Below are 14,858 nucleotides of genomic sequence, written 5' to 3' on the forward strand. Positions count from 1 at the left end.
AATCGGTATTAGTCCTGGCAGAGCCGTGCGGGCGCGTTTTGACAGACTGCCACCCGGCGGATGCCACCGGCCCGGTCCTCCGACCCGACACAGACACTTCCTGCACTGTCCCGAGACGCAGGGTCCTTTTAATGACATGTTAAAACACGGCTCCCCCTTCATTATGGCTATTGAGGTTTCCGCGCAGATTTATTTTTCCCCCCGCGGCCCACCATTCCTCGCGGGCAACGGGGTCGAGCGAATCCGCACAAATCTGTCGTTTCGAGCCGTTCCGCGAGCGCCGTCCGTCACCAGCGGTGACGCTCCGTGGAGGGGGACGGCAGAGCCACTAGCTGGCTGAGACCAGCTCTGAACCCGGTCGAAGACGGCTTTATTGCCCTGGAAGTGGTCTGTGGCACCGCACGGCGCTGGCGGTTTCGGCACGGATTCCGCTCTCATGACCGTAATAGTCTGGGCTTGATGTCGTGTCGACTTACTGGCACTGTTTGTTTTCCCCTCTGCCCATTAAAGCTCCCCTATCATGAAAATGTGACTTTGCGAGATGATTTAACGTCAATGCGAGTTCCCCGAGCCGGTCTACGGTCCTGCGGCGGCTGGAAATGCCGATCGGTGTAAAGAGCGCTTTGGCCATTCTGCTCAGATGGTCGGATCTGGAATTTGTCCCCCTTATGACGTCATAAGGGGAAGGGTCGCCTCCCGTTTGTCATGCTTTTTCCACCCCTCCGCTAAAACATTCTCTCCACCGACCGCCCACCGTTCCAAATTCATTGCGGTTGCTCGGTGATTGGATGTAAAAATTAGCTCAAAAGTTTTTTTTTTGTTCCGACATGCGAGAATTATTTAATTTTTTTCTTGAAAAACGGCGACACGACTTCCTGGTCCCGCCTTTCTCCTCCTCATTTGCATTTAAAGCTACGGACGGTGAAACGGCGCGTCCTGGGAAGTCTCACTGTGGGACTGGACCAAAGTGGCTGTAATTCTGCACCACCAGACTTCAGACACAGAATTAGGGGACCAACAGGACCGACATAATAGTAAAAAAAAGTCATAATCGGGGACCTTTAATGCACCGGTGGTGGTGTTATCTTTTCATACTGCAACTACGGCCCTTTCTAAACCTTGCAGTTGACAGATGGGACTTTGCTGTTACTACTGGCACGGGTCCAGTGTCTCACTAGGAACAAACTGTACTCGGGTCTTACGCAACAGCGACTCCCTTGGCATTAATGAGGAGAGGAGCACGGTTAAGGTGGTTTGGCACCGTCGTCCTCCAGGCCTAACAAGAGGTTCGGCGGTCACCGGCCTGACAGGCAGACTGTATCGGGGGCCGGGGGAGCCGGCCATATTCCAGCGGTGCCAGGCGCGTCCAGCCAAAACAGGCTGTCATAACAAGAGCTCGTCTCCGGCATCACGTGGCAGCGCCACCCGGCGGTGGGCCGGCCCGGGGGTTAAATATCACTCCTACTACACACTTCCCTTTCTGTCCTAATCAGATATGGCCGAGTCTCCTTCTGGGTTCCTGCCGAGGGCAGGAGCGGGTTTTAGTGCGTTCAACAGAAACGAGGCAGAGAGGGATGGCCGCATGCCTTGGCCACACAGGAAGCCATAAATCTGTTGCCTGCCTCCTATATTGTCTGTCACCGCACAATCCTGCTGATCACGGCCCTCACCATATCCTACTCGCCATTAAACGGCTAGATTATTTTGCTACGTACTTTTGGTCATCTGGATATGTGCAGAAACCGATTAATTTTTATGTTTATCGGCAATAGTGCACTTCAAATACTATATAATACCGTGATTTAAGTCATTATTTATGTTATGGTAGGCCTTCTTTATTAATTGACATGAAATACGGCAAACCTGTAATACGAATATCCATAAAAAAACGGAATGAAAAGCCGCTTAAGAACGGACGTAAGTGCTTCCATTAAGATAAGCTCTAGTTCTCAGGCTGGACACGGCGAGGCGTCTCGTCTGAAATATCTTGTGTTTAGATCAGTGTCCTCGGGAGGCTCTTCAAAGTAAACCGGGGAGCCAGACACGAAATGTTCCTTCTATCACCCGTGCACATCCTCCATTGTGTTTTTTTTGGTAACAGCGTTTGGCGCTAAAACCATGTGGCCGTCATTGGTCGCACGGTAGTGACCCTCCGCCCCGCTAATAAACCCCGTTTTGGGCGTGAAAAGCGCCTTGCAGGGGATGAGGAATGCGTGTTAGGGGTTTTAGAGAAGGGGCCCCCGGAACGCGGTGGGCCCTTAACCTCACAAGCAGCAAATCCACATTGTCGACCGTGAACTGGCTGACTGAATGCCGACTCTGAACTGAAACTCATCACCTGCCCAGCCCACCAGGTTTGTGGTAATTGTTTTATTTTATTTTATTTTATTGAACTATGAAATTAAATTTTTAACTCCTTTTGATCTGAAATGCTGCTGGCCTCCATGGGTTTTATTCCACCCTCTTGTTCCCCTTGTCCACTCCACTTTTTACTGGCGCCCCTCTTAGGAAAAATGTATATGAAAGAGTTGCATTGTCCCCTTTATTTATTTACTTAATAGCGTATTTCATTGAGAAGATGAAGGAAAGGGTTCTTTAAGCCAAAGTTGCCCTTTTGACACGCAAATCCATGAAGCGCCCCATATTTTTTGGGGCAGCGGTGGCCTAGCAGTTAAGGAAGCGGCCCCGTAATCAGAAGGTTGCCGGTTCGAATCCCGATCCGCCAAGGTGCCACTGAGCAAAGCACCGTCCCCACACACTGCTCCCCGGGCGCCTGTCATGGTGCCCACTGCTCACTCAGGGTGATGGGTTAAATGCAGAGGACACGTTTCACTGTGTGCACCGTGTGCTGTGCTGCTGTGTATCGCATGTGACAATCACTTCACTTCCTTTCTTCCACGTACAGCCCTGCCGAAATGCTTACTTCGCGGTGAAAAACAGGCGTTCCGCTCAAGTCGGCGATACATATTCCGCCCGTATGGCCGCGCGGCCGCGTGTAAAGCGGCAGAAACAGATGTTGCTTGTTGTAGATTCGGTGAGCAGAACAGACCGGGGCCTGATGCCGGTATTGATTCTCTCCGGGAAAACGATCCCTTCCCGTTTGAAGTGTTCTCCGCGCCGCCATTTCCTCCGGTTCGGTGACTGCTGGGGGATTCGCTTAAAAAAAAAAGGTCGATAATTTGGGGATTTTTATTATCTTTTTTTCTCCTTCCTCTGGACGCTAATATTTCACTGCAGCCGAGTCGCGGCGGTGTACGATGTCGCTGGCGTGCCGCGAGGGGCCTGGAAAAGTCACTAGGTGAGGTCCCGCCGTCCAAAAACCCCGCCATTAAACACGGGGGCGCGTAGCTGGCCCGCCGACCCGTCCCTGACAACCGGGGAAATATTTACTCGTCCCGGCCCGACGTGCGCGGCTCGGCCGTCTTTCCGGGCCCCATTGTTCTCCGGCCCGGCGTGACGGGTTGTTTTTTTCTCCGCCGCGGTTGCCTGCTGAAAGTTCGTTCTTTTTGAAACATCTGCTCTCGCGCCGCTCGGTCAGGAGAGGCGAGATGTTCGAGAGAAGCGTTCGGAGAGACGGGGGACGGGGACGGAGGGGGCTCGGCCCTGTTTTGGTTCGAGGGGATTTTCCACAGACAGTAGGGGCACGCTGGCCAAACCACAAGACTCCGAGAGCCTCCCGGCCCCGGTGGCCGGAGAGAGGGAGCTGCCACGTTAAATTAAGCCGGGGGGCCACAGAACGAGGCAAAAATAAAGCGTGACTGGGTCACTCCAAATCCTGGACGACGGAGGGAAAACGCTGAGTCAGGCTCGTCCAGACGAGGGACGGGACCGATCCGAACCTCGCGGGGCGGTGGTAGTAGCCTAGTAGTAGCCTAGTGGGTAACACACTCGCCTGTGAACCTGAAGACCCAGGTTCAAATCCTACTCACTACCATTGTGTCCCTGAGCAGGACACTTAACCCTGAGTGTCTCCAGGGGGGGACTGTCCCTGTAACTACTGATTGTAAGGGTGGTAGAAGCCTAGCGGGTAACACACTCGCCTATGAACCAGAAGACCCAGGTTCAAACCCCACTTACTACCATCGTGTCCCTGAGCAGGACACTTAACCCTGAGTGTCTCCAGGGGGGGACTGTCCCTGTAACTGTCTGGTAAATGCTGTAAATGCTTGCGGTGTAACGGGCCCCGGCCTGGGGGTATTTAGCGGGGGACTGCGTTTCTGACAGGGGGAGAAGGGCTCCGGGGTCATGTGAGCCCCTGTTGACTGGCTCGCCGCCGGGAGCATGTCGGGAGCGGCCCGGGGGGGCGGGCAGGGGGAAACACTACACCCGACCTTGGGAGCGCTCTCCGCCCGTCACCCTATACCCTCCGTGAGCTCGCTGCCAGGCGTCCCGCCCCTCGCGCCGCTGCTGCCCGTGCTTCGGGACCCCGAGAACGCGGGCTGAAAGTGAGATTGAGGCCACCCTCCAAGGCTCGCTTCTATGATTAGAACGGGGTATTGAGGTCATGGTGAATATTCTGCATGAATATTGGGCCTTGCGTAAGTAACGTGTGATTTATTATCGTGGGGTGGCGATCAAAACCCGATTTGCGAATTTTTTGTTTACCTCTGACGCCCTCGGTTGCTCGAACGATTCGAATTATCATGGAGCGGAGAAAGCGGTCTGAGGCGTGGGTGCATTCTTCATAACCATGTAAAGGTCAAGATCTAATAAAACAGCTAAAAAACTTGCCTTTACCTTTTTAAATGGAGACTATAACCTGTCCACAAAATGATGATCTGTTAAAAATATATATATTTTATACTGTTTAGTAATTGATAAGGAATCGATCGATAATGGCTGTGACATCAATCATTTCTTATCTATTCCCATCCCTGCTTATTAATGTTAATAATGTTTCATTTACAAATAGAAGAACGAATTACAGCGGCTATAAGAAGTTGCACATTCATAATAACCATGCCTCACATATTAAAATCATTATTATTTCTAAATGTATGTATGTTGTAAATATTGTTCCACAGCATATTTTTTTTATTTGTTTTATATATTTATTTATATTAAAATACTATTAAGAAATATTACACTTATTTTATTATTCTTTTATTATATTTATATTTTTCCCCCTGGACTTGTCTGTCATGATTGTAGCGAGTTAAATACAAAAAAAGGCAAATAATAATTGTATTTTTTTTTAATAGTGATGACAGCACACTTTCGTGTGTCATCTGTGTTACCGGGAATTGTGTAATAGTCCTTGGTAGTCGCCTAGTGGGGTAACACACTCGCCTATGAACCAGAAGTCCCAGGTTCAAACCCCACTTACTACCATCGTGTCCCTGAGCAAGACACTTAATCCTGAGTGTCTCCAGGGGGGGACTGTCCCTGTAACTACTGATTGTAAGTCGCTCTGGATTCGCACGCGTTCCCTTGATTGGCTGATGTAACGCGGTTCCTGCCGTTGCCATGTGTGTCCATGCACGTCTGATCCATAAATGCCCATTTTCGCGCCACAAACGTGCAAAAACCCGCATCCGTCCTCGTGTTTGGGACAATGGCTACGCGGCAGATGATTACCTCCCCAAAAAAAGGCAGATGCTCTCCGTAAGCTGGAGCGAAGCCCTCGCGCCTCTCCGTGAATTTCCACCGGAAGGCCACTGTTCGCCCCAACAACGGCGGTCCCGCAGGGAGCGTGGCTTCGGAAGAGCTGCTTCGTATTCCCGCGTCCCCCATTGTCCGCGGTGCCGGTAATTGCAAGGGGACGCGTTTAGCAGCGGGAGCTGAGCCCCCCCCCCGAGACCCCGGAGGGGCACGGAGCGCCAGAAAACTCCCGGGAATCTTCATTCCGGAGACGAGGGAATTACAGAGAATTACGAATCGGTTCGTGGTGAGTTTGGCTTTAATGCAACCAGATTACGCCGAATCCGCTCCCACCAACGGTCACGGAAGGGGGTTCGAAGCACGTTGAGGTTCATCCCGGTCGGTGGTCGCAATGTTGTGGCCTAAACGGAGGGACGGACGGAGGTGGCATGAAAGGGAAAAAAGCGCCCCGCCGCTCCTGGACGCCAAGCGGAAAAAGAGGCGGAGAGAAGAACCCCCGACCGGAACCCGGAGTGCCACTTGGTTCCAGTTAATTCCTGTTAAAAGCCGTTCAGACACGAGGCGACTCGAGGGACACGGAGCCGGGGGCGTATCACCGGCTCGCTTGCCGTGCCACGTTGTGTGTGGTATGTGTTCTTACGTGTGTGTGTGTGTGTGTGTGTGTGACAGGGTGTAAAGGAGGGAACGAGGCTCTGGATCTCGTGCCGGAGACAGGCTCTCTGCGTGAGGGGGGGGGGGACCGGGGAAGAGCCGAAGGACGTCATTTTTCTGTGGAGACGAGGGACATCTTACCTCATTTGCACTCCCAGCTGTGTGTCGGAGTTGTGCGAGTTGTGCGAGTGTGTGTGTGTGTGTGTGTGTGTCACTCCCAGGCCAGCTGAAGCACAGCCTCTGTCATAAAGTCGACCTAATGGGCTTCAGTCTCAGGTGTCCTCCGCGTCGGATCTGATTGGGGATTTTGTGGTGACGAGTGTGACAGGACGGGCCGGTCGAGACGCGTCGGTGCGGTTCAGACTCATCGCCGCGCCGCCCGTCGTCATTTGTCATCGTAACGCGCAAACTGCACCAACTACAAAAAAAAAAACGCAGAAAAATCCCGCTGAACGGTTCTGGTCACAGACGTTTGTACGAGGGGACAGGAAGGGACAGGAAGTCGCTGAGAAAAAGAAAAGTAAGCAGCTGGTCGAGAGATTTGATTGGCAGTCTGGAATGTCTCTTCTAAAGGGAGGATTCGGCCTCAAAATCACGCTCGCAAACCATTCGGTGGCTCTCGGGTCCATCGTGACCCTTGACCAGGTTCTAGCGAAATGTGTCCTCCACCTTGTTCTCCACGGTTCCTCCTGTAATTTGTCCATCCGTGCGAGAGATGCATCGTGCACCATGAAGACCTGAGGGCATGGTGTGGAGGGATGGTCCACCGGGTCCACGTTTCCAGCCCGTGGGACCACCGCGTAGAGGCACAAGGGTTGCGGAATCGCAGCCTTGAACGAAATGCCACGCCGTGATTATGTGTAATTTATTTTCCGACGTTTCTGCCGAGGGTTGAAAGTAAAAGCGGCCGCCGTGGCAGCTATAATCGTCCCTCAAATCTGTCACTGGCATTTCAACAAATTCACTGGGTCACATGAGGCAAGCGGCCCGGACTTCGGCGTGATCGCGCTGCCCCCTGGCGGCCAACGCCAGCGGTGCGGCGCAATCCCGGTGGCTGTGGAGAGCTGCCCCGCCCCTGCCTCCCATAAACTGGAGAATAAACCCACCGAATGCATTACGTCCAACGTCCCGGAACGCACCACACAATTGCTCTATTCTTAGCGCTGAGGAACTACGGACACCCATGACACTCATTAGTCTCCATATTCGGGGCCCATATTGTGACCATAGCCACCACGTAATGACGGTCTCCTTGACAGTCGTTCCCATTTGTGCCAGATGGCCGTGGCAGATTTTTCCACTTCGTACGGAGAGAGGGCTCTTCCAGCCTCCGCCGGGAAAAAAACGTTCACACCATCACCCCCGAACAAACATTCCGGTTGTTAATAGACTCGCTGAACGGACCTTTTCAAAACCGGGATAAAAATGACAAATATTCTAACCTCGAGCTAAAAATATCCCCCTGTAACCCACTGAAGGCTGTTACCACGACACACGCCTGGGCAGAATGAAGACAAGCCGACAGTGTGTCTGAGAGCAATACATGTTGATCTGAAGACATCCTATAAGAACACAATACATACAGTGGACCACATGACCCAGAAATTGTATAAAAGTGTAATAGTACACTGATAGTGTAATATAGTAAAAAACATACACACAATGTCCCTCCATTTACAGGTATATAAAATAAAGTGGCGTCTTGGTGAATCCCGAATCCGGAGGTTTACAGTGACATAGGTGACATACAGTGGTAATAATGTTTTTGATGTTACAGAATTTGCCTGAAATCATATTTGTCACATGTTTGCTGGTTGGCATTATTACGTGACACTTTTGATTGATTTTTCTGATAAATACTATTGTATATCAATAATCACCTTGACATTTTGGCCTGTCCGAGCCTTGGACGTTCTTAATGTGTATGTTTAGATCATTTATTGTGTGTAAAAAATGGACAGGGTGGATGGATGGTAACCAGAACTCTGTGTTGTTTTTCAAGCACACGACAGTGCTCCCCTTCATCATAATCCAGATGCGAACGACGCACCACCAGTATCCCAGCCGGATATTTGGACTGATAGCTGTGTGCAGCTTCGCCGTTGGATATGTTCTATGGTAAGCATTACACCCGCCCACACCGGAGCCATTTGCATTCAAAGTGGATATTTACACTATGCCGTCATTCAGTCACATACATTAAGGCCTCAGCCCTTTCAGATGTTCCAAACGGGTTTATTACCGAGTAATGTGAATACTTTTTTCAATGTAAATACTTTTTTTTTTCAAATGTGAATACTTTTAGAATACATCACGCATTTAACTGTATTTGTGGATGACAGTCATAAATATATACATATCGATATATAATAATATTCACTTTGATGTTGATATGCGTGCATGTATTTATTTATTTATTTATTTTACATTTACACTGTGTGTGCTTATGTAAAACATGGAAATGTGTGAAGGGTGCTAGTAGCATAGAGGGTTCAAATCCCACTTACTACCATTGTGTCCCTGAGCGGGACACTTAACCCTGTGTGTCACCAGGGGGGGACTGTCCCTGTAACTACTGATTGTAAGTCGCTCTGGATAAGGGCGTCTGGTAAATGCCGTAAATGTAAATGATGCGTGAAGTTGAAAAGAACATGTACATTTTGTAAAAGTATTTTGAACGCAGTGCTTCTGCATGTACTGTATTGGAATGTGAGCGCGTCGAGGGCGTAATCCCGGCGCTCGTCCTCGCCGGCGTCCCTCTGGTGCGGCAGGCTGTCGGTCTGCAGGAGGCCTCCAAGCCCACCGCACGCTGGCGGCTCAGCGGAAAACACGTGTTTTCCACGGACGGAGGGCTACGCGCCCCGGTGACTGATGGCTTCTCAGACAGCGAAGTGTTGCTGGAAATTTCGGGCTTTGGAAAAAAAAGCAGGAAAACCTCACGTGTCTCTCTCTCTCTCTCGCTCGCTCGCTCGCTCTCTCGCGGCAGGCTGCCTTTGAGGCTCCGGCCAGCTCTGCCGGGAATGCGTGCGACAGAACATGTCCCGGTGATTTAGTGCTTAGCAGGGAGAGACCCGAGCAGCGCCGCAGCGAGGCCTGGACGTCAACACGCTCGTCCATCAGGCCCAAATCTGTCCTCCCCCCAAATTAAGACGATGAGACCGGCTGCTTTTCTCAGGGTCGGGAAATCTGCCTCGTTCGCGCAAAATGGGTAAAAAGTGCCGGAGTTTGGCGAAGCTACATGCAGACTTGTGCAGGGAATTTCCCGCCAAGAAGGGGGTGGGCGTCTACAGAGAGAGAGAAGCGAGTCCCTCGAGAGTGATGACGCCAAGCACGCCGTACCCAACCGGAAAAATATAGTTGGATATTAGGGGTGTGTATTGGCGAGGATCTCACAATAATAATAAATTAAGAACGAAGTGATTGACGTGATTGTCATTGTGAGACACGTGAAATGTGTCCTCTGCATTTAACCCATCACCCTGAGTGAGCAGTGGGCAGCCATGACAGGCGCCCGGGGAGCAGTGTGTGGGGACGGTGCTTTGCTCAGTGGCACCTCAGTGGTACCTTGGCAGATCGGGATTCGAACCGGCAACCTTCTAACCAGAAGACCCAGGTTCAAATCACGCTTACTACCATCGTGTCCCTGAGCAAAACACTTAACCCTGAGTGTCTCCGGGGGGGGGGACTGTCCCTGTAACTACTAATTGTAAGTCCCTCTGAATAAGGGCGCCTGATAAATGCTGTAAATGTTGTAATTACGGGGCCGCTTCCTTAACCGCTAGGCCACCACTGCCCAATACGACACGGTGCATACTGCAATATTCTACAGTTCACTGAAAATGTAAAAATGCAATACAACAATCAACCTGTCATGTCAGCACCACCCAGTGGTCTAAATTTGAATACAAAAATATCGGTATTCGATGTGTCTGTACCGATACAATATCACTTCGTAAAATATTGCGATGTGTTGCTGTATCGATATTTTCTAACACCGCTATTTGATATGTATCTTAATTCTCTGGATTTGGGGGCCGTGGAAGGATAAAAATGTTGGGTAGTAGTTTTGATTTTTAGCTTTTTATGAACATGGATATGGACAAATGTTTCCAGGGAAACTCTTTAAAATGTGCTTATTTCATCTCAGATATAGTCGGACAAATGGCTATTGAATACAAATGGAAAATAAAACTGCAGATTCTCCTTAGTTAGTTACCTAGTTACTAAATCTTGCCCTTATGTGGCAGAGCGCATGGTACATGGTGGTCCTGAACCAGTTCTTTGGAGGAAAAGCAAAACTGTTTCAACCCAGAAGCACTCTGGTCACAGGGGATTATTATGATAAGGGTCTTCAGCCATCCTTGGGAGGTGCACCCTGATAAGCTGGTTCCATTGGTGGGACATGAAGGTTTGGACAAATGCTTGACATGACCATTTCAAGGTGAAGGACATCAGGTTAGTGGCCGGAGAGATCCGACTGTTATCACGTCAGCCATCTTCTTCCCGGGAATGAGCTGGAGGCAAAGAGACAGTGTTGGGATACGTTCTCCTACAAGAAGAACAGATAAGATGAACCTCCCACTCTGTGTTCAGATAATGTGACAGTCCCTTCCTGTCATTTTTCCTGTCCCTTCCTGTGTTCGAAAGTGGATTAATGGAACAGCCGCGAGTCCATTAGCTTTTGCAGCACAAGCTGACCATCATTTCAAATTGTCTCATACATCAGATGGAGAGTAGAAACGGGTTAAATTGCAAGAGAAATCAGCTTCATCAAACATGCATACGGCAGAAAACATCGTTTCTACGTACATTTACATTTACATTTACAGCATTTATCAGACGCCCTTATCCAGAGCAACTTACAATCAGTAGTTACAGGGACAGTCTCCCTGGAGCAACTTAGGGTTAAGTGTCTTGCTCAGGGACACAATGGTAGTAAGTGGGATTCGAACCCGGTTCTTCTGGTTCATAGGCGAGTGTGTTACCCACTGGGCTACTACCACCATACATACGTACATTTTACGCAATCGTACGATACGGTAAAATCCACACCAGGTCTCAGATCGCGTACCCACTTTGTACCCACGTTGCGGACCGTTCTGCAGTAGATGAAATCACGCTGCCAGAGAATTAATTACATCACCGTTCGTCTCAAACGGTTAAGCAGCCAGGATTTCAGGTGATGTTTCTTATGGGTTCTCTACATGACTAATGAGCTTTCTTTATCAATTTATCTCGTCTCGAGATCACAGACCGCAATCATTAGAAATGTTCTGGGCCCGTAGCTACGTTAATACAGATATGCCTATGGCTACCATTATTTTTCATATTTTTTGTCGTTATAATGTACTTGTGTGTAATTGTGTGTGGCAGTAAAAAAAAGTCTCCGACTGAACAAGAAAATTATATTTAATTATAACCAGCGTGTGAACAATTTCATCAACAAGTTCATACTCTTTTATTTTTTTTTAGGAAAGTGAAAGTGAAGTGATTGTCACATATGAGTAGTAAGTGGGATTTGAACCCGGGTCTTCTGGTTCATAGGCGAGTGTGTTACCCACTAGGCTACTACCATCCAGCAGCACAGCACACGGTGCACACAGAGAAATTTGTCCTCTGCATTTAACCCATCACCCTTGGTGAGCAGTGGGCGGCCATGACAGGCGCCCGGGGAGCATTGTGTGGGGATGGTGCTTTGCTCGGTGGCGCCTCAGATCGGGATTCGAACCGGCAACCTTCTGATTAGGCCACCACTGCCCCACTCTACGTGGCAAACATCAGCGAGTTCTAGAGGTCAGGTGTCCTTGTTCTGAGCCTGTAGAACACGGTTTTTTTTACCTCCCTCTCAATTTACTTGACTTACATGCATCCCAAACAGATCGAAGAACGGGGGGGAAAAGAACGTAACCTTCCGCTGCGTTGTCCTCGCTGACAGCAGAGACGCGCTGTGACGCGCTGAAAATAGCGGTGTGTGTTGCGGCGTGGCGTCGGCCGGTCATGTCAGCGCGCACCGCACAGAATCGGCCGTGTCTTGTGGTGCCGCATCGAGGATTACTTGTCACGTTCGGAGCCATATAGCACATAGCAGGCAGTGTAGCGCAACCCCGGACTGGGTTACAATATAAATCTATGAATATTGTGACATAAAAATAGAGGAAGCAATTAAAAGCAGATTAGCTTTATTTTTGTCCCTCGTTTGAGGTGGGTTCCGAAGCGATGCCATACGTTACATGCAATTTATAGAATTCCATGAAAATCTGTTGGGGCTGGCGAACCCTATACAGAAATTTCCGTTTTGGTACAGTGTAATGAAGTGGGTCCGGCTTTGTGTGGGCGGAGTCTACATTGACATTTACACAATGGTCGTTGTCACGACACAGAAAGCGCAGGTAAGTTGCACCAAATCAAACGGCGAGTCACACGACTCCTCCCAAGACCAAAACGTAAGCGAAACGAGTGGCTGAGCATGTCCCCCGACGTCTCGCCTCGCTCGCCGGTTCGGTTTTCAATGGCAGAACCTGGAGCACTCATCGTGGGGGCGTGGCCTGCACTAAGCATTCCGGGTGTCCTCGCCAGGCACTCCGCGCCCTCACGGGATCCGCCGTGGCGGTAAGTGGGGTTTGAACCTGGGACCTGGGAACTCTGGGCGAGCTGGTGAGTTTAAATAGTCCGTGGTAACGAGTGTAGATGTTGGCCCTGGTGACCAGATTCTCTCCTGTTTTAGGATGTGCTGGGTCCACCACGTGACCGGGGTCTGGGTTTACCCGCTCCTGGAACACATCAGCCCTTTGGCCAAAGTGCTGTTCTTCTCCTGTTTAACCTTCCTGGTCAGCGTCTACTACGTCCTCGGGGAGGTCCTCAACACCTACATCTGGGACACGTCCTCCAAGAGTAAGAGCAACTCCTAAATAACGGCCCACGCATCTAAACCAGCAATCCACCACACACACGCACACACACACACACACGCGCATGTTGCAGCTCCATTAGCATGAGCAGCACGGGATACGGAGCTCCGTGGGTGGAGAGGCAGATGGGGCGGGCCGCCGCAGTCGGGGGGCGCCAGACTCCGCATCCCCCTCCTCCTCCACCCACCTGTTTGACACTGACCTACAAATCACTGGGAGAATTCAGGCAACACACACACACACACACACACACACAGACAATCATGAATATCCGATGCCGGCGCTCCATTATTCCCGTCCCGCGGCGACCCTGCAGGACGTCGATGAAACCGAACAGGGGGATAAAAACGGAGGATTTTTCACTGATGCTCTACGCTCAGGAAGGGTTCGATCATCCGACCGAACGCAACAAGGTCAAAAGTTCACAGGGGAGAGAGCTCCGGCCCAGCGGCCACTGGCTGGAGAGGCCGCCAGACATGGGTGTGGCATCTGTCCGTTGTTATTTGTGGAGATGTCCAGAGGTGGTAGTAATGGCTTACATTGACTCCGTTACGTTTACTTGACCAACATTTTGAAGAAGGCCATGCTTTTACTCGACTCGACTCTTTAAACCATTTATTCCACACATTAGATATGCTATATTTTTCAGATGTAGCAACGATAATCGCGCCACATCGTTCCAACAATCAGATATAGCTATGCAGTCCCATGACCACACACAAACCGGATAAGTGCTAGGCCTCTATACACTTTCTGTACATCGTTAGCATATCCATGCTAACTCATATAATTAACCTAAATAATATAGTTTGTATGCTCAGATATATTCCATGAATTACTACAAGTTGTATTTTAATAAGTTATTATTATTTTTATTAGCAAATACCCAGAGGTGGAGAGTAACGAATTACATTTACTCACGTTACTGTAATTGAGTAGTTTTTGGGAGTAATTTGTCATTTTTAAGTTGTTTTTGAAATAGGTAATTTTACTTTTACTCAATTTCATTTCTAGACTAGTATTTTACTTTTCTACATTGGAAACCCCCCCAAAAAATAATAATAATAATAAATCCCCCTGAACTGAGAGGAAATTGTGCAGATTCGCGCGGCATATTTCTCATTATGCAGCTCCTCACTATGAAACAACCGCTGGGTCCTAAAGCCGGTCAATCAAAAAAAAGAGAAAAGGCCTACACAACAGCCAATCAGAAAACAGGAACGCCACACAACAACCAATGGAAAGGTGTCCGGGAATTCTTCACTCTGTTATTCTGCTACCTGTGATTAAATCTTCCGAAAAGGTTTTTGACCCGAACAATGACGCTCCGCGCATCACTTCAAGCGAAGAGTAAGTCATCTTTTGGTTTAATGTTAGAACAAATTGACAATTTGTTTGACACAAAAATGACAACTTGACTGCTGTTAGAGAATGCAGCTCAGATCGTTAGCATCAGCTTTTCAATGCGGAGTGTCTGTAGCCTAAACTTTTTACAGCTACCACATGCAGCCTGAAAGTAGAATAGTCTATACGGTGCATCCAGAAAGTATTCAAAGCGAATTCGTTTTTCCACATTTTGTTATGTTACAGCCTTACTCCAAAATGAATAACGTGCATTTTTTTACTCACATTTCTCAAGACTTTTTGAATATGATGCCACGAGCTTGGCCCAACTATCCTTGGCCAGTTTGGCCCATT

The 14,858-nt window shown here is 49.4% G+C and overlaps 1 protein-coding gene across 3 annotated transcripts in view; it reads left to right on the plus strand.

Annotated features, from left to right (window-relative positions):
- Positions 1-14,858, plus strand: part of LOC114803359 (androgen-induced gene 1 protein-like) — a 40,127-nt gene that overhangs the window by 23,066 nt on the left and 2,203 nt on the right. For all 3 annotated transcript variants that reach the window (XM_029002877.1, XM_029002879.1, XM_029002878.1), the window contains 2 exons: positions 8,255-8,370; positions 12,977-13,143. In XM_029002877.1, the coding sequence (XP_028858710.1) occupies positions 8,255-8,370; positions 12,977-13,143 (283 nt within the window). The remainder of the gene's footprint in view (positions 1-8,254; positions 8,371-12,976; positions 13,144-14,858) is intronic.

Source organism: Denticeps clupeoides, chromosome 14 (genome assembly GCF_900700375.1).
Source record: "Denticeps clupeoides chromosome 14, fDenClu1.1, whole genome shotgun sequence".
NCBI lineage: Eukaryota > Metazoa > Chordata > Actinopteri > Clupeiformes > Denticipitidae > Denticeps > Denticeps clupeoides.